General features: G+C 44.2%; 1 protein-coding gene across 1 annotated transcript; it reads left to right on the top strand.

Moving 5' to 3' along the window:
* Positions 1-747: 747 nt before the first annotated feature.
* SLU7 (spliceosome associated SLU7) lies at positions 748-19,392 on the top strand. Its single transcript, XM_075900193.2, has 16 exons — positions 748-1,171; positions 3,269-3,451; positions 3,693-3,846; positions 4,540-4,620; positions 5,950-6,114; positions 7,144-7,212; positions 9,205-9,252; positions 9,859-9,990; positions 11,051-11,148; positions 14,182-14,249; positions 14,452-14,591; positions 15,786-15,947; positions 16,622-16,726; positions 16,873-16,947; positions 17,279-17,392; positions 18,300-19,392. The coding sequence occupies exons 2-16, from the start codon at positions 3,282-3,284 to the stop codon at positions 18,477-18,479; spliced, it is 1,761 nt and encodes a 586-aa protein (XP_075756308.2). The 5' UTR covers positions 748-1,171; positions 3,269-3,281; the 3' UTR covers positions 18,480-19,392.
* The last annotated feature ends 7,349 nt before the right edge of the window (positions 19,393-26,741 follow it).

Here is a 26,741-nt window from a genome sequence, read left to right as displayed (position 1 = left end):
TGCCCACTACACTTGTCGAGTTGCATGAGACGGGGAAGCTTTACGGGAGGAGCCGTGAATGCTGCTTGCTCCGCATGTCACTGGCCTCGCGGGGCAGTTCACATGGTTCGGCCTCTTGGTTGTCCTGTTCTCTCCAGCGAATAAACCAGCTCGTTGTTCACGGCCATGCTGTTTCATAAGCATTGCTCAGCTCTGGGCCCTACATCAGCCAACAGAAGAAAGACCACACCGACATCTGCGTGTGTCACCCCCAGCCCAACAATGTCCAGACCGCAGCTCCACAGCTCTTGCTTCAAGCCGGTGTAACCCGGACCCGTTTGGGTTGGGATGGACACAGAGACCGTGTGGACGCCAGGGGGGCAGGATGGAGGCCAATTCGGTGCCGTTCGAGTCTTTTCTTGTCACGGGAAATTGCATAAGTGCCGCCAAAGGGCAGTCGAGGGGCCCTTGGGTGCCGCCTGGCAGAGGTGGCTACCGCCCAGCCAGCGCCTGGTCCGGCCGCTGCTTCGGGCAGGGCTCTGCGGTGTCGCTCGGGTTCGCAGACCAACCTCCGGGCGTGCCATGCCTGAGTCCTGTGCACGCCCAGCTCCGTCCGTGCACTGGGGGCCCGCAGCACCTGCCCCTTCCCCGGGGTACAGCTGCGTTCGGAGCAGGGAACAGGTTCCTTTAAGAGACGGAGCCAGGGCCGGCGGCGCGATGCATTGTGGGAGCGGGGGGCGGGGGGAGAATGAGCCGAGATCTAATCGGTAAACCCGTTCGGAGCTGGAGCTGAGGCCTGTTCCGCTCCGGGGGGGGGGTACGGCTGCGTCGCGCCTCGTGACCGCGCCAGGCCCCGCTCTCGAGCCGGAGGCGTTGCGGTGGCGGCTGTCTGCGGGGCTAGGCACCGCGTAACTCCCCCTTCCTCCCTCAGTTTCCCTCGCGAGGGGTCCGTGGATGCCTCCCCTGCCTCGGTGCTGAGAGTCCCTCCGGCTGCGCATGATCCCCGGCCCGGCCCCCCGGATCACAACGCAGGCCGGGCTGTGCAGACAAGAACCTGCCGCGGTTCCTGTCCCGCGGCTCGCGGCCAGGTTGGGCTCGGCGCTCTGCGGGAGAGGAGTGGAGCCGTAGCTGAAGTAGGGGACCAGGGCCGCACCTTCACTTCCGGGGCCAGCCTAGTCGGTAGTGAGAACTGGTGAGTAGCTCCTGATTTGTATGATTTCAGACCGGATTCCTGAGTTTTATAGTCAGCTGTGTGCCTGACGTATTCCTTGGGTAAAGCGGCTAGTGAGATTGGCATAGCACTCCTCAGCTTCACTTGATTTTTGTAATACTTATTTCATGTATGTTCATAAAATGCCCTGGAGTCTCTGCAGAAGTACTGGATAAAGGTACGTTTTCTGCTTGCATCACAAAGCATGTTCGTGAGAGTCCTGAAACCATTTAGATATTTATTAAAAAACAATTCAAGGGGGCTATGTCCCCTGCTCGCTATGCTTGCCAACCCACCCACCCCCACCACTTTTGCAGCCATAGAGTGTGAGAGCTACGCTCACCAATCTCCCCCAGTCTCCCGCCCCTCCCCCCCCCACACACTTACCTACCTCTCTGGAGACAGGTGTCTGGCCAGGTGGAGGGAGCAGGAGCAGGCTCAGGGTAAGTGTCTGGCTATGGGGGAAGGTGCAGAAGTGGTCAGAGGGAGCAGGATCTCTGTGGAAGAGGTGCATGAGGTGGCTGGGTGTGTGAGATTGTCAGGGCTGTTCCCCACTCAAGCACTCCTAGTACAGAAGATGGGGGCCTGCAAAGAGCTTAAAAGAAAAAGATACCTTTGCTTCTATAGCACTGATTACAAAAATCTTCCCCCTAGAATCACAATATGCAAATTTTGGGGGATCGCTGCCACCATCAAGTGATTTTTATCCCTAAAAAAACCAGGGGTGAACACCTGAACCTACTGCCAAGGTTACCTCTAGCTCTTTTGCCCTAAAAGAGCTTGAAAAAGAAAAGAGGAAAACAAGCTACAGTCTCCAGTAGCTGACCTCTCAGTGTGAGGCAGGCAGATACACACAGACAGACCGACCTTCCAGGACACTAGAATCAAATCATCAGCTAAAAAAAAGTGTCTTTTATTACAAAACAAAAGGTAAACTTGATAAAGCATTCTTGTTTGCTAGATGTTACAGAGCAACTAAGGAAAACAAATTAAAACAGAGAAAAGACTCTGGGCACAATGCGATATGGTAAACGTGGAGGCATAGATTCACACAGCAGTTCAAACCAAACCACAAAATAAAAAAAATACCCTGAACGCAACTAGATTCACTTTTTTCCCCATTACTTACTTCCATTCTTTTCTTGGTTCAGTCCACTTCCATTCCCTGAATTCCTTGGACTCATGGTAGTCCTGCCTGGGTTTAAATCATTCTATGTCTTTCAACTCCTGGTTTTTCCCTCCCACACAAAGAAGGCATGCAAGGAATCTTATACAATTCAAATTTCATCCCACTATCTCCAGTGGTCTACTAGCTACCTGAGTTTAACCCCTCATTCACTGGGTGCTGGTCAGCACTCCTTCTGTCCATTACAGGGGTCTTGGTTTGGGGGGTATGAATGAAGGGGCTGAGGGTGTGAGGTCTTGGCAGGACAGTGAGTGAGGGGATGGGGTGCATGGTCTCGACAGGGTGGTGAGTGAGTGGGCTGGTACCATGCTGGGAGTCTAGGCTGGTGCCCCCCCCAGCCGAGACTCACCACCTCCACCACTGTCACTCACCGCCCTGCTGAGATCATGTACCCCTAACCCCCTCACTCACAAGCTCCAGTTCAGCCCCATCCCTGCTCCTCCTGCAGCAGGGAGACTGTGCTGGCGCTCCAGCCTCACTCACTGCCTTGGGAAAAGAGGCTGGTCAGCGGGAAAGGTGGAGGTACACATTCTGGCCTTGGGGCCGGCCAGTTGCAATGGTAGCGTGGCACGAGGAGGGTCTGTGGGGGGAAGCCAGCTGTGGCCAGTGTGTGGGGGCAGGAGCTGATGGCGGTGGCCTATGACCCCCACCCATGGGGGAGTGATGTAAGCGCCAGAGGAGCTGCCTGCACCTGGGGGCGGGGCAACACCAGGAATGTGGTGATGTCACTCTGTCATCCTGCAGGAAATTTTTTTTATAGAGAGAGACTTTATACCATTACTTACTTCATTTGCAAGAGATAAAAAAGTAGAGTATATTGATTGTTCATTTTTCAGTACTAGTGTTCTGTAATGTATTATCCTTTTCATTGTACTTGTATTTGTTCATGTCAGAAAGAAAAAGACCATGGCATCTGGGACAGTTGAAATAATAAACTCTACCCCTGCGGGAGGGTCAAATGATGTAAGTTTGGAGGAGCCAAAAAAGATGACAAGAGAAGACTGGAGGAAGAAGAAGGAATTAGAAGAACAGAGAAAGCTGGGAAATGCACCAGCTGAAGTGGATGAGGAAGGAAAGTAAGTTTCATCTTAGGCAGGGGTCAGCAACCTATGGTTCCCCAGCCAAATATTAAATTAAGATAATTAATGTTTATTTTGGCCCACCTGTCACAAAAAGACTAATGCTGCAGTGGCAGTATCTTAGCCAATGATATTAATCCAAGGTGTGATTATTGCTAATTAAAAAATTATCCTGTTTTTCACTTATGCAAATGGCATAAACAATGTAGCACATGTCTAATTTTTTTTCTTTTTACAGAGATATCAACCCTCATATTCCTCAGTACATATCTTCAGTGCCGTGGTACATAGATCCTTCAAAAAGACCTACGTTGAAGCATCAGAGACCTCAGCCAGAGAAGCAAAAAGAGTTCAGCTCATCTGGGGAATGGTACAAACGAGGGGTTCAAGAGGTGTGTAGCAAAGATGAAAACGGACTATTGTTTTGGGAAGGGAAGAATTGTAAAATACAGTAAATTCTTCTTGGAGTGAAATTGATTTAGCCTTGCGGTGATTTTTGTTATGAAAAGTCTTTCACTAGAACTAATCTAAGTTTTAGTAAATCTAGTGTTCAGTTTTGTCCCCACTTATCCCACATAGAAGCATTGATTCCTCTTTTTTATCTACTTGTTGGAAGCATCCTTAAAAGAACAATTAACAGTATATTTAGTCTGTGTTTTTCTGTTGTGATTGCCTCTTACTATTTGGTAACAAATTGAAGTAAAATATTAATTTCTTTCTCCATAGAAAAAAAATGGGTTTTAATTGAGTAATGTAGTCTAAAGGAGAAAATCAGAGAGCTCAATTCAGTATTATTGAAATCAATGGGAGTTACCGATTCCTCTGGAATATCTATTCCCTCTGGTTTCTATACTGATTGTGAAACAGGGAGAGTGTAAAGATGAAACTTTTGCCATTGGCTTTCCAGAACATTTGAGAAACATTTCCAGAACATTGAAGTTATGTGTTTGGACTCTGTAGAGACTATTTTGTATACACAAAATCACCTTCGCTCTATCAGGCTAATGAAAAATGCACATCAGCCAAAGTTGGTTTTGGGCATTGTGTCAGTCAGTGTTTTACAGTGTTTGTTCCCTCTGTTTTAGAATGCTGTTGCAACTAGGTACCGTAAAGGAGCCTGTGAGAACTGTGGCTCAATGACACACGCAAGAAAAGATTGCCTGGAGGTAAACCAGACTACTTTTGGTGTCTGACTGTGTTTCTTGGGAAATATTGCTGTGAATTGTACATTGGTGGAAAATATGTAGTTTGACACCTCTAAACTGGCCCTTCTTAAGTCAAATCACTGTGGATGTAAAATCCCATTTAATCAACTGCTTAAACAGGATTTTGCACCAGGCTAGGTGGGGAGCTGCTCCAGCCCAGCTGTGGTGCCGCAAGCTCAACTGGGCTAGAACGCCTGTGGCACGGTGGGCGGGGGAGCTGCTCCATCGCATTCAGGGCACGGTGGGCGGGGGAGCTGCTCCATCGCATTCAGGCCACCAGTTAACCATATAACCAGTGATTTCCCTAATTTTGATCAATCTCTCAAATGCAGTTTGAGATGTTTGAAGGCTGTTGAACCAAACCAATTTTATGTAGGTGGAATAAGAAGGAAAAAAACTCAGTTAACCGTATCAAAAGATTTATTTTTACAAGGTAGTATGGGACATTTTACGCGCACGCGTGTGTGTGTATTTGCCAATAGGAATAAGAAAATGGGCACTTCAGTCTACCACATCTCACCCACTCTTTTCTGTTTGTTGTATAATTTATCATATGCTGCTTTGGCTCAAGCACAGCCCAGGATACCTTTTTCAGCTCCAATTCAGTTAATGGGATTTCTTGAAAGTACTCTTAGTGTCTGCTGTCTTCATATCTGTTTAGTTGAAAAAGTAACTTCACGTACGACATTTGCCTCTGAGTCATCTTGTCAGCTTACATGGTTTTTACAATCACACTATTTAAAAAAACTTTTTTCCTTTCTCCTTTTGAATGTATGACCTACAAAAGCAGGAAAAACTGATACAGATTGCTGAAATACTCTAATTTTTGCTCTATCACTTGTAGAACTCCACGAGCTCTAGTAGAGATCAGGATTATTCTATGCTAGAGTTCTTGCCATTTCTAGAAGTGATCTGAGACGTGGGAAAATTCCCCAAGCTACTTTTATAGATGCAACCTAACTATCTAAACAGGGAAATGAACATTGAAGAAAAAGAAAACTAATCTTCCAGTTAAGAGTCCTTTTAAGGGGTTAGTGGCAGCAGTAGATTAAAATAAAAGCAGATAAAACAATTGACAGAAGTGTAAGTCAATATCTTTTTAACCTGACTTCACTATAAAATCTAGAAGTAATAATGGACATATATTTAGAGCTGTGGGTTGCAAATTATGTATTGTCAAGGTATCTTAAGAGGAATTTAGTTTTTTAAAGAGATGGCTATAGATGAGTAATATGGCTGTCCTATTGATTAAAATAATACATTAAAATAATGGTGACTTCCCTTTTTCAGAGACCTAGGAAAGTTGGAGCAAAATTCACAGGCCTCAATATTGCACCAGATGAATATATGCAACCTACACTGATGTTTGATTATGATGGGAAGAGAGATCGTTGGAATGGTTATAACCCAGAAGAGCACATGAAGATTGTAGAAGAATATTCTAAAGTTGATTTGGTATGTAGGTATTTATGGAGTGTGGGAACCAAACAAACCTAAGTAGCCTGTTTGTGAAAAGGCTTATTAAATGTTCTTCAGCATATGCTGCATTCGTAATGCAAAAGATATATGGATTTTCTCATTGGTTGCTTAGATTTATTATTTTGAACAAAAACTCAAAAATAACAATGGAATTGCAGGGGGATCAATTCTGTAAATGAATTGCAGATTAGAGTTGCATTTTCTAAATTGACTTAGAGAAAAACTGCATATAATCACCAACAGTAAATACATGATACGGGATAGATAATATTGATAATGATTTATTGAAGAATTAAAATACTTGATCTTAGCTGGTCTTTTAATGTTTTCTATAGCAGTGAGGAAGGCTAATGCAGAAAGCAGACAGTTTGAATTTCAACTCAGAGAAACAGACATGCCTTAACTGTGTCAGCTTAATGAGCCAGAGTATTTTAGAAAATACGGATTTGTAAATTTGTTTATATTAAGTAAAACTGTTTGTGATAGTAAGATGGTATTTAGAAGTTCTTCTCTACTGTAGTGTACCAGAGATTAGAATGGTACAGTCAGTGCAGAGGGATTTCAAAGAGCAGTATAGAGACAAACTTTGGAACACTGGGTTTTTTGGGTAAGTCTTCACTGAAATAAAAAACCTGAGACTGGCCTGAGGCACTTGACTCAGGCTTGTGAGGCTATAAAATTATAGTGGAGATATTTGGGCTCAGGCTGGAGCCTGGGCGTAGAAATCCTTTTCCCTTGCAAGCCTCAGAGCCTAGGCTTCAGCCCAATGTGAAACATCTGCATTGCAATTTTTTAGCTCTGAAAGCCTGAGTCAGCTTGTTTCATTGCAGTATAGACAGATCTTGAGTGGCTTTCTGAGCTGGAGACTGTTCTGTATTAGGCGGTTGGTAGCAACAAATCTGGGTTCTTTAAAGTTCTAAATGCACCTTGCTTATGATTATTTGGTTTTGGTAAAACATGTTTATTTAAGAAAACAAAATAAAAACACCGTCTTTCCACACTTAGGCTAAACGTACTCTGAAAGCCCAGAAGTTGCAGGAAGAGTTGGCTTCGGGAAAACTAATGGAGCAGGTGGTAAGTAAAGTAAAACTTGACATATTTTACTTAAAACTGAACCAAAAAAGGTGCCTTTTTCCTTCTCAAAATAGAACAGCTTCATAAGCTGGTAGCCCAAACAACTAATAAACGGCATTACAGCAAATATGTTTTTCATTTGCTGTCTTATTTTTTTTTGTGTACAGATCTGAAGCTTCTGTTTTTTGCATCTGCTTGCTTTTCATCGCATGTCATTGATAGAAGTAGTACCTAGTACTGGGGCAAGCGTTAGAGCAGTGATTTTTGTCTGTTGGGGCATTTTTATGAAGTTTGTTTACCCTACGCTATCCAATGTTCAAATTCTTATTATAAAACAAGTTTAGTACACTATCAAGAAAAATGTACTTGTGTCAAGAAGTACTTTAAAAACTCTGAAAATGGGTTAATCTTCTCTTTGTGGTAAAGCTCCTTTTTTCAGTACTGACAATTGATGGCTTTACCAAGGCATGCAACACAACTTAGAGAATCTTACTGTCTCTTCCCTTTCTCAGTAATAACCCCCATCTTCCTCCCAGAGCCAAAAGGAATGCCCTTTCACTCCCAGCAATAAGCCAGTCTGAGGTTCCCTTCTATGAGTGGTCAGATACTATCCTACCTAGTTTCATGGAGACTCCTGGCATGAGGGAGGCGGCAGAAATGGAGCATGTTAAAGATGCAGGAAAAGATGTTTTGGAGAGGAAAGGTTGAATGGGACTAGGTGAGTTTCTCCCAGGAGTTCTCCCTCCAGTGTCTATAGATCTTCCCTCCTTCCCCATGCCAGAGGTTACCTCAACATGGAAATTAACTGGTGCCTCTTAAAATACTTCAGCTGGCTTCCTCTGGGTTAAACTATGGGTTGTGGTCTCTAAACAAAACTAAGTAAAGTACTTTGTAACCCTGTTAAATCAGTAATTTCAAAATACTTTTTTTAAAGAGAAAGAAATGTTAAAATCTAATGAGACATTAATTTGGAATGATCATTGTTGGTAAACAAGAGTGGGCAAGATATGGCCTGCTGGTACCCTGAGGCACAGAGCAGCCAGCTGCTTCAGAGTAGCCCCATTCTGCTTTAAGTGGCTGGCTGCTCCCCGTGGCTCTGTGCTCTGGGTGTTAGGAGGAGGTGGAGGCTTCACACGCTGCCCTCACCCCTCCCTAGCAAAATCTGTCAGCTTCTATTGGCCAGTCAATAGCAGAGACATTTTGCAGAGGGACAGGGGCAGTACATGAATCCTCCCCTTCCTCCTAGTTCCCCTAGTAGAACCACAGGGAGCAGCCTGGATCTGGCACAGGCAGAGAGCCTACCTTGGAGTCCTGCAGGCCATCCCCTACTCCCTGCCCCAGGTCACCACTCAAACTCTTTGCTCCCCCTCCCACCAACCTACAGGTTACAACTCCATTACAGACCTTCCCTCTGCCCCCCAACACACACACACTTTTCCCCAAGCCAGAATCCTCTTCTGCACCCAAACCTCCTTCCTAGACCCAGCATTCCAAGCCCCTGCCCCAGGTCACAACCCCCTCTCTCTCAGACCCCACACTATCTCTGACACTACAGTCTTCTAACCCAAGCTCCCTTCTGCACCCAACCTCTGTCCCAGAACCTGCACCCCCTCTGTAGAAAAGTGCAACCTTTGATCACTTTCAAAATCTTGGAGTGCCCCACCCCTCACCAAATTATTGCCCACCCCTGTGGTAGACACTAGAACTGACTTTATGCAGCACTTTGACAATTCAGGAACTCATCACTCTTGAAAGATATGTGATAGTTTGTGAAAACAATTAACATATTTCTCAGGTTTTTGTGCTGTAAGAGGCTTGCAAACTTTTAAGCAAAAAGTGTATTTTACAATTATCTGTTATGCATTTTGTTCCATAGCTATCATATTTGTCTTCCTCTACCTTTGGATAAGCCTGATTTTTCCAACAATGTCCTCTCTTCTTCCCACTCTAAAGTTTTGTCTTCTCTGTTCATGTCCTTTTTGTTTGCTGCAGAATTCCCCAAGACACCAATGGGGAGAAGAGGAATCAAATTCACAGACAGTAAGACATTTAATGCATCACTCAAAGGAGGGGAAATAACAGTAGTCATTCTACCAGATGCTGGAAAGGTTTGGCATGGGACTTGCAATAGTGGCTTCATGTCATCTATGTATTTTCTGTGCAATGGTATCCCAGCAAGCACGGCCTGGAATTACTGGCTTTGTGATGCCAGAGTGGTGCAAAGCAGCTGGAGTTTGGTTCCACGATCTGGCTTTTTGGATTTTAATCTTATTGTGATACCAACTCTTATAGGCAAGTTGTCAGGCAATAGAATAAGTGACATAAAGAAAATCTAGGCCATCTCAGGAACAATGGCCATAATTTCTATTGCAGTTTTATTTTAAGTATATTTTAACTCTTCGCCTCACAAGTAGAAATTGGGAAAAAATAGAGGTTATTGGATTGCCATCTAACTATAGAATGGATTCTAACACTTAACCAGGAGTTCTCATAGCAAGCTCCTAACTAGAGAAACTGAGAGATGGGTGGAGGGTTTCTTGAAGAATTTATTTTAACTGAACAGTTTAAATTTATAATCAGGTTGTTGTATTTATTTCTAGATTGAACACCCATCATTTTCCTTAGTAGTTTTGACTCTGTTTTCAGGAAAGAGATCATAACAGTGAAGATGAGGATGAAGATAAATATGCTGATGATATCGACATGCCTGGACAGAACTTTGACTCCAAAAGACGTATTACAGTCCGAAACTTACGTATTCGGGAGGACATTGCTAAAGTAAGCCACAGCAAATTAACTGGGTTATATTATGACTTTTCTCTTTTATTGGATTATTTAATCTATTATTTTTAGGGTCGTGTTCAAGGTCATGTTCTCTTAACCAGTAGTTACTGCAAATAGACTCAGCATGGGGCTTGAAGCCTGTGGATTTAGTTTTTTCCCCCAGGTTTGCCACTGATTTTCCTGGGTAACTCATGTTGTCTCTTTACCCCTTTTTCCTTCTGTCAACATATACAAATTCTGACACTTAGGTAGTGTTTTCACCTACAAAGTATCAGTGCTTTACAAAGGTAGGCAACCTATTACAGTAAAACTCCAATTGTTCGGCATCCAGTGGTCCGGCACTCCTGATAATCCGGCACCAACTGGAACCCGGAAGTGCTCCGGCCAGCCGGACAGCTGGAGCTGCTCTGCCCCGCCTCCGGCTTCCCTAAGTCCACCACTGGTCAGTTTCAGCAGCGGTGGTCTTGGGGAAGCCCTGCGGAAGAGCACCCCAGCTGCTCTGCCTCCAGCTTCCCCAAGTCCGCTGCTGCTGAAACTGACCAGCAGCTGACTTGGAGAAGCCGGGGGCAGAGCAGCTGGAGTGCTGCCGGGTTGATCTCGCAGCGCCGCTCAGGTTAGGGGCAGTGCTACAGGACCAACCCGGCAGCACCCCATCTGCTCTGCCCCCTGCTTCTCCAAGTCAGCCGCTGCTGACCGGCAGCTGACTTGGGGAAGCTGGGGGCAGAGCAGTTGGGGTGCTGCCGGGTTGGTCCCGCAGTGCCACCCTCTCCCAGGCTGCGCAGTTCCCCGTCGACCCCCCCCCCCTTTTTCCCCCCATAGCCCCCCTTCCAGTACTCCGGCATATCTGATAATCCGGCACCCCCTGGGTCCTAAAGTTGCCGGATTATTGGAAGTTTACTGTAGTTATTCCAGTTTAAAGGAAGCTGATGTAATAGCAATTGGAGGCCTGTCAGCTAACATTTTAAAGTATCTATGAAAGGATTACACATATATTTTCAGTTCTGCTAGAATCCCAGATTTTTAAGTAAACATTTTGAATGTCTCTTTATTTTAGTACTTGAGGAATCTTGATCCAAATTCTGCCTACTATGATCCCAAGACGAGAGCAATGAGAGAGAACCCTTATGCCAATGCAGGAAAGAATCCAGACGAGTAAGTTTGAAACTAAGATTTTGACTACGCATCTATAACAAAACTAGATGAAATTGTTTTAATACAGGGTGAACATCTCTGAAACTGCACTCTCTGGTCCGACAGCTTCCATGGTCCAGCATTTTAGTTAGCCAGATGTTCATTTATCATGGGTGTGACCGAGTTTCCTGTGGTTCCATAGTTTGTTGACACTCAGCAGTCCTGGCTCTCAGTGTTCTGAGCTGTTATTTAGCTCTCATTTACTCTTAAATGTCTTCAAAGTCCCAGTAAGCAGTAGAAGTGCTGGTAATGCTGCTAGACAATATTGACCTCTAGTGGCCAGGCAAATTCTCTGGTTCAGTACCAGTCAGCTCCTGAGGGTCCTGAACTAGAGAGGTTCAACCTGTATTAACCATGTTGCTACTAATGAACGACTGGTTATGAAAGAGTGAACCTTCCAGTACTTTTGGGATATGGTTTTCTGCTTATTTTTTTCATCTGTCTTTTAAGTTGACACATGCGGTGCTGATGAGGATCATTTTGTTGTGTTGATGCTTAAAGTGATCTTGTCAATTTAATTATCATGGGATTGATACTAGGGATGTTAAGTAGCTGTTAATTGACTAGTCGAGTAGTTGATGGAATTTCCATAGCTTGACTAGTTGTTAAGGAAGGGCAGTTTAAGCTCTCACTTCTGGCTCTCTCGCATTGCATCTCAGCACAACTCCCAGCTGCCACTCTGCACTCTTAAAGGAACAGAGAGGAGCCGGTGCGCAAAGAAGCTGGCTCATTCTCTGGTCCCTGCGGGTCTCAGGACAGCTCTCACACTGCCACTCTGCATTTTTAAAAGTGAAAAAGCAGTGGCAGCTGGTCTGCTTGTCTGTCTGTGTCTCCCTGACCCCTCCACACGCTGCCTTTTTGCATTTTTAAAGGGACGCAGCAGCAGCCAGTCCCACTTGTCTGTCAGCAGGACTGTCTGCCACTGCTGTGTCCTTTTAAAAATGCAGAGTGGCAGCGATGGGGTGGAGGGGAGCAATCGACTACTCAGCTACTCCTTCACATCGCTAATTGATACTGTCGTTTGTTTGTTTTTTAGTACAAATTATCAAGTGGATAGAACAGCAAATTGTAGGTTACAGCAGAACCTCCTCTTATAGCAGAGATTGAATCTCTAGACCACAGTGATTTATATGTAAATATATTTCAATAGTTGAATTTCACAGCTGTTTTCCTCTTGATCTGCAATTATCACAGCATAGAAACCTTGCAAATTCAGGTAGCACACTGTTCAAAAATTGAACTTTCATGCTACACTATCAAAGACTTGTTAGAATTCATAGCTTGGCCTCTTGACCCAGCAAGCATTCAGAACATTGAAGACCTAATGTTTAAACATTCAAGGTATATCTACACAGCAACGTTATTTCAAAATAATTAGCGTTATTTTAAAATAACTTAGTGGGTGTGTGACGTAGTGGGGGTACCTGGCTGGTTTCTATGCTGCTGGCTCTGGGGTAACCCCCACTGGCTGCCGTGGGTACCACGACCCAGCAAAACAGGATGAGTCACTATGCAAAGGGACCTCTCAACCGGTATGGCCAGACACCCCCCATGGAGAGGAACAAAGGAAGGTGGAATGCTGCCTTGGCTGGGGGGGCAGGGCTGGAAGAGTGTTGGTTAGTTGCTGTCTGGGAGCATGGAGGAGACAGCCTAGGGAAAGGGGCTGGAGTTTAGGGGCCCAGTCTCCCCCATCTCAAGGGGGCCTGAGGCATCCTAGCCCAGCTCTGTGACCAGATTACATCTGTGCTGTACTGTATCCTGGAGAGGCAATAAACTTCCTCTATTCCACCGGCTGGTGCAGTCTGTCTGTACCATTTCGGGGTGCAGGAGACGGGGGACCCCCAACGCGCCATCACAGGGTGTCTACACAGCAGGCAGTTATTTCAAAATGTCGAAATACTGTCTAGCTGGAGGACTTTTTTTACTCCAACTCCTGTAACCCTCATTGTACAAGGAGTAAGCGAAGATGGAGGAAAAGTGCTCTGTTTCGAAACAAGTGCTGTGTAAATGCTCCCAATTTTGAAATAAGCCAGGGGCTCTCAAACTTTGTGATACCGCGACCCCCTAAAATGCTAACTGAATTTGTGTGAGGCCCCCCTCACCAAAGTTAAACCCCCCCAAAAGTGCTTCCCCCCTAAGGCAGGCCACCCAACACCCCCCATCCCAGTGCACTCCCCCTGAGGCAGGCATCCTCCACGTCAGTCCAGGAGCCTGCTCCTATCTAATCATCCCCTCCCCTCCCCCCCCGAGCCAGGCACAGAGGAAACTCTTACTTTGAAAGTGGCTGCTCCTGAAGCCTGGCCTGGCTGCCTCAGCTCACAGCGTGTAGGGGAGGTATCATGTGGCAAGCTGCTGGTCTCTGCTGTTCATGTTGGCCAGAGTAGCGTGCGCTCTGGCACCCGGCAACTGCCCCTCCTCACTAGACTCTGGTGCTCCTCATTTCCCTGCCCCTGCCAGATGCGGCAGGGGAAAATTGTCCCTGCCGGGCTTCCATCCGGTATTTCATGTTTTTTTTTTTTTTTTTTACCAGACGGAGCTCACAGGGAGAGGCAAATTTTTTTAAAGAAAAAAAAAATGGATCCAGTTGTGACCCGCCCCCCTCCGTATGTTGTTCTCAACCCCCCAGGGGTTGCGGCCCACAGTTTGAGAAACGCTTGAATAAACTATTTCGAAATAAGCTATGCCATTGACGTAGCTCAGTTTGCATAGTTTATTTTGAATTTAGCCCTACTGTGTAGACACACCCTCACAGTTAGCAGAGGAGTAGGGTGTGATTTTTGTGTGTTATTCTATGGTCCAGAAATTAAATATAAACAATGTTGCAGGAAGGGTCTTACAATCTGGAGAGTGTGGGCAACATGTCCTTTTCTAGCAAGAGATATGCACAGTTGTAATAGTAAAAAGATGCCAAAAATGGATGAAAGACTTTGTGTTTAACAAAGTATAAAGGTGTTGCACGTTACTTAGGTAATAAGTGTTTTCTTTTGTTTGCAGAGTTGGTTATGCAGGTGACAATTTTGTTCGTTACACTGGAGATACCATTTCAATGGCACAAACTCAGTGTAAGTATTTCATTGACAGAAAAATCATACCTTCAAATGTCATATTTCTGTTCCAAGGAAGAAATGTATCTTGTTACAGATTGTCTTTTAAAAATCATGCAATCAAGTCTAGGAGTAGGTTAAAAGAGCTATTTGAAAAACATGTATAGGATTCAGAAGAATCATTTAATTAAGTGATGGCTTTTTGTTGTTTTATATATAGTGTTTGCTTGGGAGGCTTATGACAAAGGCTCCGAAGTTCATCTTCAAGCAGACCCTACAAAACTGGAGCTTCTGTACAAATCCTTCAAGGTGAAAAAAGAAGATTTTAAAGAACAGCAGAAAGAAAGCATCCTAGAGAAGGTAACAAAAGAGAAATGCCCAATGAACAAGAATGCTTTACAGCAGGGCTACTCAACTTTGGAAGCCCTGGGGGCCACAATGATACTCACAGCACATGCCGAGGGCTGCAACTTAAGTGTGGTTGCATATACGTGCAAATAGCTTCTTTCACACTGACAGGCATGAATACAAAGCACTTCCCACAATGCCCTGGTGCTCCCGGCACCTCCTCCCTTGAGCTAGAAACGCCGACACCCTCTACTCACCCGTCTGTTCCAACCAGCCCATCCACTTGCATCTTTCAGTACTCACCCCGCTTGGGAGACACCTCACTGTTGTGAAGTGTGTTCCCAGTAGAGGCCATGTTCAAAGGATCCCACCTGTGGGCCGCATGTTGAGCCCTGTGTAAATCCAAACCGCCCCATACGCCACAAACAAACGGGCCGCATGCGGCCCACGGGCCGTGTGTTGCGTAGCTCTGCTTTAGAAGAGCTGTTGGCATTTCTTTTTCTATGGTCAGGAGCCTCATTTCTCAGCTGTCAGAATGTACCTCTGGTGAAAACTTGACAATGATGGCACTGTCAAGTTTTGGGTGTCTGGACTTATGCCTTTAAAATATGTATGAGTGGTGGAAAATAGTCTTTGTAGTTTTAAAATTGATCCTTTTTGGAAGAAGGAAACTTGGGGATAGTTTATCCCAAATTTGCAAATATTTCATAGTTTATACAAAGTAAATGCTTTATAGAATCTTAATTTAGTATCTTTAGAGAGCTGCAATAATTTTCACGATACTATAGATAAACATTTTCTATCTTCCTGTATTACTATCAATTTTACTTAGTAAATCTGGTAAAAATAAATCATGAAAATACTACTATTTGCAAAGCACAAGTTGACGACAAACAGTATATTGTCTAATTCTTCTGTACTTGGATGTTTTTCTAACTTTGCTTTGTTTTGCAAGCTTCTGAGATTTTTCTGTACTTAAAATAGGGTATATCTCTGGAGCTGGTAATACTCTCTAAACAAAAAAGATGTTAACTATTACCACTGTAGCAGAAAACAGGGTCTTTAGGTAGCAAGTTAGAAGTACAAACATTTTATCACGTTTTGCATTTTAATGTTCTGTGTTTTTGCATAGCACGAAAAGAACAGGCATTGAGGCAATTGAGTTTTGGCTATAATTCTTCAAAAATGTTGCTTGTATTGTTCTAGTATGGGGGTCAAGAACATCTAGATGCTCCACCTGCTGAACTGCTGTTAGCCCAGACAGAAGACTATGTGGAATATTCTAGGCATGGAACAGTCATCAAAGGACAAGAGAAAGCTATTGTCCGTTCCAAATATGAAGAGGATGTAACTATTAACAACCATACAGTAAGTAGCTAGACTGAGAGACTGAGCTAAATTTCCTGGTAAAGCAGAGGAAATGTGACCAAATGCCATGGGGACTGAAGTAGTGAATTTAGTCTCCCCCTCCAAGCAGGATAATTTAATTATCTGTAATTGGAGCTGTGTCAGAATCAAGTGGAGACTATGTAGGAACTTTCAAAGGCAAAAATAGAAGTCATGCTTCCAATTTTCCTGGATTTAGAATGGGGGGTGAGCACCTAACTGTCCTCTTGCCTTTGAAAATCTCCCCCATGTGCTAATTCTTCAAATTCCTCAGCCTTCCCTTCTAAGATTTTTGGATGAATTACTGTTTTAACTCTTCTCCAAGGGTGGAGTTTCAGGAGGGGGAGTGAGACAGCAGCTGTGGACATTGGGATGTGGCTTGATTTTCATTCAGTGCATGCCTTTCACTCCTGGTTGGTAAAGGGAGCTCAGCAGGCAGGTGAGAGAGTCATGTACAGAATGCAAGCACTCTCTCCACACTCCCTGATTATCTGGGGAATGGGATGGAAAGAAAGCCATGACCTGGTGTGCACGGCTGCTGCCCCCCCCCCCCCCCTCCCAACCAGCACTGTCCTTGCTCTTCTCAGTAAACAAAAATCTTATAACTTGTAGCATTCCTGTTATGTGATTCCTTCAGTACTGTCTCTATCTTGCAGTGTATATGGGGATCATATTGGAAGGAAGGCAGATGGGGATATAAATGCTGCCACTCATTTGTCAAGTATTCCTATTGTACAGGAGAAGCTGGAAAAGAAATCGCTGTAAGTATCACTTTGTTTTTGGACATTAGAACAATCAGATGCTGCTATAAAATATCTAAAATAAGACTAACAACTCAATTTTGTCTTCCCATTGTGAAACATGTGTAGTGAATTTTCATGCCTTTTCTTTCATCTTCATTATTCAGAATACTGTGTCAGACTTACCAGAGGAAAAACCTATAGAGGAAGAGTATATGACAAAATCCAAAACACTGATGGAGGTAGGTTACCTGCTCTTCCACATGTCTTTCTTTTAGAAAGGAATAACGACCCAAAAAGATTATGGAAAGGAAGATGCTTACATTCTATTTATCTTGAGTTTTAAAAGGTGGAGTGGGATTGTGACTGTACCACAAAGTTGGGTGGACCATCTCTTCTCTCCTGAGTTTGCTAGGAGATTTGTAAAGTATTGGATCATTAATGTCTCCCCTCTCAGTGTTCCCAACCAAACTACTGAGAGAAAGTTATTAGACCCTAGAGATAAGTTCTTTGGATATGCATGTGCATAACTCTTAGCATTTCAGTGTAAAACTACTGCTTTTCTGCTTCCAGATACATCAAGAAAAACAGAAAGATGAGAAAAAGAAGAAAAAGAAGAAGCTTAAGAGGAGTCCAAATTCAGATAGTGAGGGTGAAGAGAAAAAGAAACATGAAAAACTGAAAAAGGTGCAGTGTTCTCAGACAGTGTGTTCTTGTTAAGAAATATCTGATCTGTATTATAAAGGTCACCAAAATCATGGTTTCTCTGGGGAGGGAGGTAAGAGGGCTGGGTGGGGGGTTCTCTTGAATTGAAATGACTTTTTGACAGAGTTATTTAGCTACTTTGAAGTAAATGGTTAGAACAATGGGTAATGATAGAAAAGTGGAACACTAACTTAATTGAAAGAGCAGGGACAAACCTTATCCTGTTCTTTTAAGAACAGGATAAGGAGAGGAATAGGCTCTATCCTGCAAGTGAATAGTGTGTATGAGTAGGTTACTGAAACTGTACAAAGTCTCAATGAAGACATTGAATGGGGCCCCACAAAAGTATAGCAGTCTGCCTAAGTACTAACAATTACAGTCTTATGGGGATATGCTGTGCTTCAGCCATCTTTTGGATAAGCCACAGTTCCTGCTGAGTAGCAAACAGTAGCACTACACTAGGGAAGGGTTAGTAAATGTCCGTAAAAAAGAAAAGGGAAAAAATACCCTTGTTTAGTCTGTATGAAATTCTCAAAAGTTCTTGGGTTGCTAAAGGATTATTGAATTTTCAGCTGAGTTTATGTATATGGTGAAATTCTGAAAAGCATTTACAGTATAAAACTAAGATTGTACATTTACACACATTTTGAAATGTCTAATTTAAATAGTACTGTGAACAGAGAACTGACAGTGAAATTAAAACATCAAGTTTCACAAACACTAGTTTGGCACTGTAGTTGGAGGTTAAAACACATTAAGGCTTTTATGTGTAAAATAAGAACTAACATTAGCTGTTTAATGTGCATTGTAGAATCCCACCATTCTGTCTACTGTGAGTGTTTAAAGTACTAGAATCTGTCATGATACCGCATTTCTTCTTTTATTTCAGGCATTAAATGCAGAAGAGGCTCGTCTGCTGCAGGTTAAAGAAATCATGCAGTTAGATGAGAGGAAGAGGCCATATAACAGCATGTATGAAACACGGGAGCCTACAGAAGAGGAAATGGAAGCTTACCGAATGAAACGCCAAAGACCTGATGATCCTATGGCCTCCTTTCTTGGACAGTAGTTTATGTGAAAGACATTCCAGCACACAGTTCTTAGCTATTATATGTGATGGCTTTTTTTTTTTTTTAATCGTGTAACTGAAACTTTTCTTTCCACATATTTAAAAAAAACAACCAAACTCCCAAAAACAACAAAACGACAACAAAAAACCAAACCAAACACCTGCAGAAGTCTGCGAAAAGAAGTCTATTAATGAAGTTAACAGCTGATGCTATAAGCATATTAGTGCTTTCTTTTTTTAAAAAAAAGTATATTTGGTGCAGACTTGTATTACTGAAAGTTAACGCCTTCTAGAATTCATTGTATTGGGAGAGAGGAATCAATAAAATTCAGGGGAAAAAAATTGAATCTAGCCCAGTTGGCCAGCAGGTGTCACTGTTATATAAAAATGGAAGGGCTGTATCACTTATGCACAGCTAAGATTTTCTGTGTAGCCATTCTATGCTAGAAGGAAAGAGCTCTGTGGCTGGCATAATTAAACCACACCCAGCAAGCAGGTAGTGTAAGCAGTTAACTGGGATTCTGGGGGTAGGGGCTGGTCCAGCATGGCTGCAATGGCCTCCCTACCTGTGCCATAGCGCTCTGGGCCGCCGATTAACCAGTTATCGGTAAGCAACCCTAGTACCCATATCAGTCGGAGACCCTCTCCCACCAACATAGCACGGTCTACACTGACACTTTTGTAACATTCTGCACAGACAAAAATGCTAATGTAGACAAAGCATTAAAAGCAGTAGGCTACGATGGCTATAAATGTCTCTTGAGACTCCTCTTATGTGTAGCACAATAGGGGAAAATAGTTGTTCTTAATATCATTTTGGTAATTGTTTTAGAAATGCAATAATGTGTAAAAACAGATATGATTTGATGTACAGACTTGGTTGAATACAATATAAATGTCCTTTAACTAGGAATATCTGACTCTTCTTGATGTTTCAAAAAACTGATACTCAGAGCTTTGAAATTTTTCCTGTGTTTTAGCCAGCATTGTATACACTCCCAAGTACAGCACTGATGTCATGTGAGAAATTGCATTTATCATGAAACTTTGAGTGCTTCACCTACTCTGTCCTTCCTCATGCTTGTCCAACAGAATTCAGTCTCCTTTTCTAAACATTTGAGTAGTTCAGATAGACAGACAGCATTACTATGATGGCCATATTTTATTAAATATGTATTTCATTAACCCTATGTCCATACCAAAACTCCATCTTATATTGTGGAATATTAAGTGACGGGTTTAAGATCTAATCTCTTATAGTACCTCAATTAAAAATACGCTATTTATGATTGGGAGGTTGTGATTCACAGAGTTCCGAAGATGCAGATGGATGGCTGAGTTTTTGGATATGACAATTCCAGTGTGACATTGTTGACACTTCTAAGAAATATATAATTCTCTCCCTTGGAAGAATGCACAGTTGAATTAATATTAACAGAACCTGGCTTTGCAGCTGGAAGGATTAAGAAAATAGTCCCAATGGAGTTCTTAAAACATGTAATATCTTTTTTTCCCCCCTCTTAAATATATGGTTTATATTGGTTTCTGTAGGGGTCAGATATAGAAAGCTTTGTTAGCATTCTTTGACTCATGCAGGTCACTCTTGAACTGCAAAACATGGGAGTTGTACTCACATATCATTATAAAATACCATATTACACTATTTTTATTTTTTAATCTTTTTATAAATAGAAGCCCAGTTAAACTGTGGAAAGAGATTCTGACTTAATACCATTTCAGATAAATAGTTATTGGTATAACTATCAGCTAAAATCCAATGTTACAGTATAGAATGGGGTTGATTTGTCACTCCATTTTGTATTGGCTTTTTCCTGTCCTTGTTTTTAATACACCTACAAATTCTGGAATATCCTTTGTTCTCGGACCATCCGGACTCATATAAAAACTTGAATATTAAATAAACAATATGTATCTATGGGAGGGGTGATGAGCATTAATGTAATACTGTCAAGAGAAAAGAAAAGTCCTAAAGTCTAAGCATTCTGATTTTGCAGGTGAGGGTTAAAAAAACAAAACACAGAGTTAGGAAGTCATACTCTGCTCCTAGCATAGAAAGATCATCCTCCTTCTCTTTGTAGTTAGATCCCCGTCTTCCACCCAACTTCATCAGTGATTCTATGCACTTTTCATAAATAGACTCCTCAACAAGAGAGAACCCACATCATCAGACTTCAGCCAGCAGCACATGCCCAAGTGTGTCTATATCTCTTGTTTTTATTTATGTATACTGATTACATACATCTTTTCATTGAAGATTATATGTTTCCCATAAGTATGCTATACATACAAATACATACGTTACTTTAGCTTTGTATATGATAGCTTGCAGGCTTCTTTAAAAAAAAAATTGCAGCACCATTTGTATGATTCAGGAACACTTATGGCCAAATTCCACTCTGCAACCAGCATTGTAGCTTGCCTTTAAATTCTTATGGAACTCAGTAAGCTGTTCATAGAAGTTTCATTTTGAGGTAGAATGCAGAATATGCCACAGATTTTATACTGAGTCCTATACAGCAGATCTGAATGTAGGACTCAGGCCATATCCTCTTCAGGTCAGACTACGAAGCACAATCTTTCCAAGGAGGGTAATACAGTTATTGTTTGAATTGGGAGTTAGCATTGTTGATTTAGCAAGTCTACATTAAGGCTATGTCTACACGGGCAGCTTCTTGCACAAGAACTCTTTTGCGGAAGAGTTCTTGTGCAAAAACTCTTCCAGAACAGAGTGTCTACACTGGCATGTGCTTTTGTGCAAGAGATGTGCTTTTGCACAAGAGCATCCATGCCAGTGTAGATGCTCTCTTGCGTAAGAAAGCTCTGATGGCCATTTTAACCATAGGGCTTTCTTGCGCAAGAAATTCATGTTGCCTGTCTACACTGGCCTCTTGCGCAAGACCAGTTGCGCAAAAGGGCTTATTCCTGAGCAGGAGCATCAGAGTTCTGGCGCAAGAAGCCTTGATTTCATACATTAGAACATCAGTTTACTTGCGCAAGAACACGCGGCCGGTGTAGACAGGCAGCAAGTTTTTGCGTAAGAGCAGCTGCTTTTGCGCAAGATTGCGCCAGTGTAGACACAGCCTAAAAGTCCTAACTGGCATCATCTTGGCAATCCAGCCAAGAAGAATACCCTATAAGTCCCACTGTTGAGATTTGTTACTGTGTTAAGTGTTTGTTTTCTTAATACTGTTCATATGAGGGGAAAATAGTTGTTCAGAATTAGATACTCTTGGTCTTTAAAGGTATGTCTAGACTACATGGCTCTGTCGACGGAGCCATGTGGATGAGCTTTCTAGATGCAGGGAAATGAAGCAGCGATTAAAATAATCGCCACTTTATTTACATCAAAATGGCTGCTGTGCTGTGCTGTGCTGTGCTGATCAGCTGTTTTGCAGCACAGCGCGGTAGTCTGGATGCTCCGTGATTGACAAGGGAAGCATAACAGGGCATAATGGGGCGGTCGACAAGGGCTTCCCTTGTCGACCGCGGAGTGTCCAGACTACCACACTGTGCTGCCAAACAGCTGATCGGCACAGCACAGCACAGCGGCCATTTTGATGTAAATGAAGTGGCGATTATTTAAATCGCCGCTTCATTTCCCTATGTCTAGAAAGCTCATCTACATGGCTCCATCAGCGGAGCCATGTAGTCTAGACATACCCCAAAATATTAACATTTCATAACATTTTAAGACTATATTTTCTACTGTGTAAAATATAAATTAATACATTTTCTTTTAAGAATTTGAAATCTTCATAATCAAAGTCTATCTTAAACCATATTCATCAATGCAGAAATTCAGTAAGTTTCTGAAGACATGAATATATCTTTTCTCTGCATGCCCAGCTTTATTCAGCTAAAAAAGTCTACAAGGTTCATGGACAACTTGCCCTCTAGCAGAGGAGAACATGAGAAAACAGGAACAGATTATTGCTGTAGGATTATTCTTTAGACTGCAAGTCTTTGAGAGCATGAGAAATGCAGAAAACTCTATTCTAAAGCTGCCTCAACAAATAGAGAGATTGAAATGTTTTATTTATAGCATAGTAGTCCAAGGTCAAAAGGATATAATAGACCTTAGTGTTAGGGATTCATTTTCCTCCAACTGGACTTCTTTGGGCTTTAGTATGTAATACAGGATCATGTTTATCAAATAATTTTAAATTTTCTAGTGGAGGCAGTCTTTGACCTTCAAAATAAACTTGCTTCAAATGTAAATATAGGATTGGTCAGAAAAAAAATGATATATTGCACAAAGCCAGAATATGAGACTATCCAGCCTCCTCTGACAAATAGCAAAAGCTGGGAACTGATGCTATGGTCCTTAAGTATGGTAAGGATATTAGAGGTGTGGTAAGAGGAAACTATGCCTCTTGGCTTGTTGAGGCAGACTAATCAAAAGCTCCCACTTTAATAAGATGAATTTCTAGCAGTCCACACAGTCCAATCATAGGGATTTTTTAAATTAGAGTTACAGGATGGACTCTATAGGCAAATCTCTTAAGACTAGCAGCATGATTTCTCAATTCCCTGTGTACCATCTCCCTCAATTTCCTCTGATATTCTAACAGTATAAGTCTTGGAACTAACAGTTTGGTGTGAGTCCCTGGGTACGTCTACAGATTAGGACTAAAGTCGGAATAAGCTAGGCAACTTGAGCTATGTCAATTGCGTAGCTTAAGTTGATATAGCTTATTTTGGCTTTTGGCACATCTGGGAGGCCCTGAGGGAGAGTTTCAGCCAGGGTCAGCTGTGAGACTCTTCCCTTGCTCCTGGATGCATCTGTGGCCCTTGTGGCCCAAGCTGTCAGCCATCCAGCTGTAGACATTCACATTCCTGTGCCTAGTGCTGAGATCCTGGAGGTTTGCTTCCTCTCCCCAGACCTCAATGAGGTCCAGGATCTCTATACCAGATCAGGAAGGCGTGCACATCTTTTGTCCCCAGGCAGAGTTCTGGGAGCTGGCAGCTTCCAGCCATGGAAGGTTTGGGCAGAGTACAGGGGTCACTCATGGCAACATGGACAGCTGTGATGGCTGCTGCTATGTGGCACAGGGGATACAAGTAGACTGTGGGAAGCGGGGTTGGGATACCAGAGGTATACCGTAAAAACTCCGCCATGCAAAAAAAAAGCAGAAGAGCAAACACGCTCTTTTGGAAGCCCCTGTGTTCCTCATTCCACAAGGAAGAAGGGGGTTTTCGAAAGAGGGTTTTTTTCAAAAATTTGGCCCAGTCTAGATGGGCCAATTTTTGGAAAAGACTCTTCCGATAAAAGTATCGGAAAAAGATAAGCAAAATGCTGAGAGCATTTTGCATCTTTTTCCAATAGATCCTCGCAGTCTAGACATACCGAGGGTTGTCAGGACCTGTGTTGTGCCACAAGCCCTTTCCCCTGTGGCAGCGGCTTTAAGGGCTGTAGGGGAAGGGGAACTGTAGAATTCTGATGAGTGTGGACAGAGTGGCCAGCAGGGCACCCGTGGGAAGCCCTGGAGGCCACTTTTTTTTAAATACAGGCAGTCCCCGACTTACGCGGATCTGACTTATGTCGGATCCGCACTTACGAACGGGGCTTTCTCGCCCCGGAGGTCGAGGTGGCGGATTGCTACCTGCGAGCTCCGGGGCGAGAAAGCCCTGTTCGTAAGCTGCTCCGGTGCCCCTGGTCTGCTGGAGACCGTCTCCAGCAGACCAGGGGCACCGGGCGGGTTCCCGCGCTTCTGAGGCTTTGCCAGTGCAAAGCCTCAGAAGCGCGGGAACCTGCCGCGGCTGCCGCTTCAGTCCCGGTGCCTGTGGTCTGCTGGGGACGGTCCCCAGCAGACCACAGGCACCGGGACTGAAGCAGCAGCAGAGCAAAGCCTCAGAAGTGCGGAGAACCGCCGCTGCTGCCGCTTCAGTCCCGGTGCCTGTGGTCTGCTGGGGACCGTCCCCAGCAGACCACAGGCACCGGGACTGAAACGGCAGCCGCGGTGGGTCCCAAGCCTCTGAGACTTTGCCAGAGCAAAGCCTCAGAGGCACGGCACCCCGCTGCCGCTGCGGCTCTGCTCCCCGTGTCTGCTCCCCGCCGCGGCTGCCGCTTCAGTCCCGGTGCCTGTAGTCTGCTGGGGACGGTCCCCAGCAGACCACAGGCACGGGGACTGAAGCGGCAGCCAGAGCAAAGCCTCAGAAGCACGGGGAACCGTTGCTGCTGCCGCTTCAGTCCCGGTGCCTGTGGTCTGCTGGGGACCGTCCCCAGCAGACCACAGGCACCGGGACTGAAGCGGCAGCCGCGGCGGGTCCTGCGCCTCTGAGACTTTGCCAGAGCAAAGCCTCAGAGGCGCGGCACCCCGCTGCCGCTGCGGCTCTGCTCCCCATGTCCCTGGTCTGCTGGAGGGGGGGGGGCCAGCTAGTGTGCCCCCCCCCAGCAGACCAGGCTTTTGTTTTGGACCCTGGGGCAGAGCAGCTGGGGCGCTGCCGATTGGTCCTGCAGCGCCGCTCTGGGCACTACTGGACCAACCCGGCAGCACCCCAGCTGCTCTGCCCCAGGTCCTGATTCAGCCGCTGCTGGTCAGTTTCAGCAGCGGCTGATTCAGGACGCCTGGGGCAGAGCAGATGGGGTGCTGCTGGGTTGGTCCAGTAGCACCGAGGAGCGGCGCTACTGGAGCAACCCAGCAGCACCCCAGCTGCTCTGCCCCAGGCGTCCCCAAGTCAGCTTCTGCTGAAACTGACCAGCGCTGACTACAGGAAGCCCGAGGCAGAGTTGCTCTGCCCCGGGCTTCCTGGAATCAGCTGCTGATCAGTTTCAGCAGCAGCTGACTTGGGGACGCCTGGGGTTCTTAAGTTGATTCTGTATGTAAGTCAGAACTGGCGGTCAGTTTCAGCAGCCGCTGAATCTGGACACCAGTTCCAACTTACATACAGATTCAACTTAAGAACAAACCTACAGTCCCTATCTTGTACGTAACCCGGGGACTGCCTGTAACCACAACTGTGCTGTCTACACATGCCCCATTTCTACGCGGAGCAGGGCCTTCTCAGCTTTTGCTCCCAGGCTGTAGAATTCTGTCCCCCACGATATTTATCTGGCACCAATGCTAGCATTGTTTCGGTGCCAGGCTAAAGTCACCCTTTTTACTAGTGCTTTTGTTGGTGTTTGAGTCTGTGTGTGTGTGTGTGTGTGTCTGTGTCTGTGTCTGTGTCTGTGTGTGTGTCCTTCCTCTCAAGATGTCTTAGTAAGTTTTATTTCCCCCTGGGGTCTCGTATTTTAATTTTTATATATATTTATATTGTGTTTTAAAACTTTTGTAAGCCACCTCAAATATTTTAAATAGAGAGGCAGGGTAAAAATATTTTAAATAAATAAATAATGTTCCAAAATAGCTATTTTGAAATAGGCATTATTCCTTGTAAAATGAGGGTTACAAAATTCAAAATAAGACTCCCGTTATTTTGAAATTATTTCAAAATAATGGGCTTGCTGTGTAGGTGCTCACTTAGTTATTTTGAAATAACACTGCAAAGTAGATGTGTTCTTATACTAAAGAGCTGTTAGAGAGATTGTCATCAAGTCATCTTTTAACCTTTTCTCGGATAAACTAAATGATGGCACTTCTTTGGCCTCTCACTATAAAGCAGATCTTCCAGACCTTAAAGTATTCTTGAAGTAAATTTAAATCTTTTCCAAGTTTTCAACAAGCTTTCTGAAGTCAGAGCAGAGATTGTGGGCATTTTCTTAAAACCTTGTCTTTAGTTGAAATCTAACATGTCTCTGCTTGGCAGGTGGCAATAAATCATCGTATTCACCTTGAAGTACAGAGAAAAGGCAGAGAGAAAAAAGGACAATTAAAAATATATACCTAATACTTATTTTCATCAGCATTCCCGGCATATCTTGTCTCACTCGTTTGTTAGTCTGGTTTCTACCACTATTTCTCCCCTACTATTTCACCACTGATGCAATTGTGCTGGTGTAGCCAGGCCCTCCAGCTGGGGAGAGAAACTACCCCAGGGCCCAGCAATTCAAAAGAGCATGGTGTTTGCAGTGACTGGAACCCCAGGCCCTTTAAATTGCCGCCGGAGTGCCACATGGCATGCTCCGGGAGGCTCTGAGGGCTGGGGGGAGGAGGGAGCACGGCAGGGAACTGAGGGCTGGCTGCCCCAGGCCTGCCCCTTATGCCTCAGGCCCCATCCCTACTGAGCCCTCAAAGCTGCTTCCCACACCCGTCCAGAAGCCCGACAGGTCTGTTAGCCCCCAGGTGTAGCACCTCTGGT

The sequence above is a fragment of the Pelodiscus sinensis genome, chromosome 16 (assembly GCF_052426305.1).
Source record: "Pelodiscus sinensis isolate ZL-2025 chromosome 16, ASM5242630v1, whole genome shotgun sequence".
NCBI classification, from domain to species: domain Eukaryota; kingdom Metazoa; phylum Chordata; order Testudines; family Trionychidae; genus Pelodiscus; species Pelodiscus sinensis.
Note: the sequence above shows the minus strand (reverse complement) of the source record. Positions and strands in the feature narration are given on the sequence as shown.

Excerpts from the sequence above, each read along its gene's own strand:
- SLU7 (XM_075900193.2), top strand. The coding sequence starts at position 3,282 with ATGGCATCTGGGACAGTTGAAATAATAAACTCTACCCCTGCGGGAGGG. Across the intron at positions 11,149-14,181 it reads GCAGGAAAGAATCCAGACGA|AGTTGGTTATGCAGGTGACA; the intron begins GTAAGTTTGAAA and ends TTTTGTTTGCAG. Across the intron at positions 16,727-16,872 it reads AAGCTGGAAAAGAAATCGCT|AATACTGTGTCAGACTTACC; the intron begins GTAAGTATCACT and ends TTCATTATTCAG.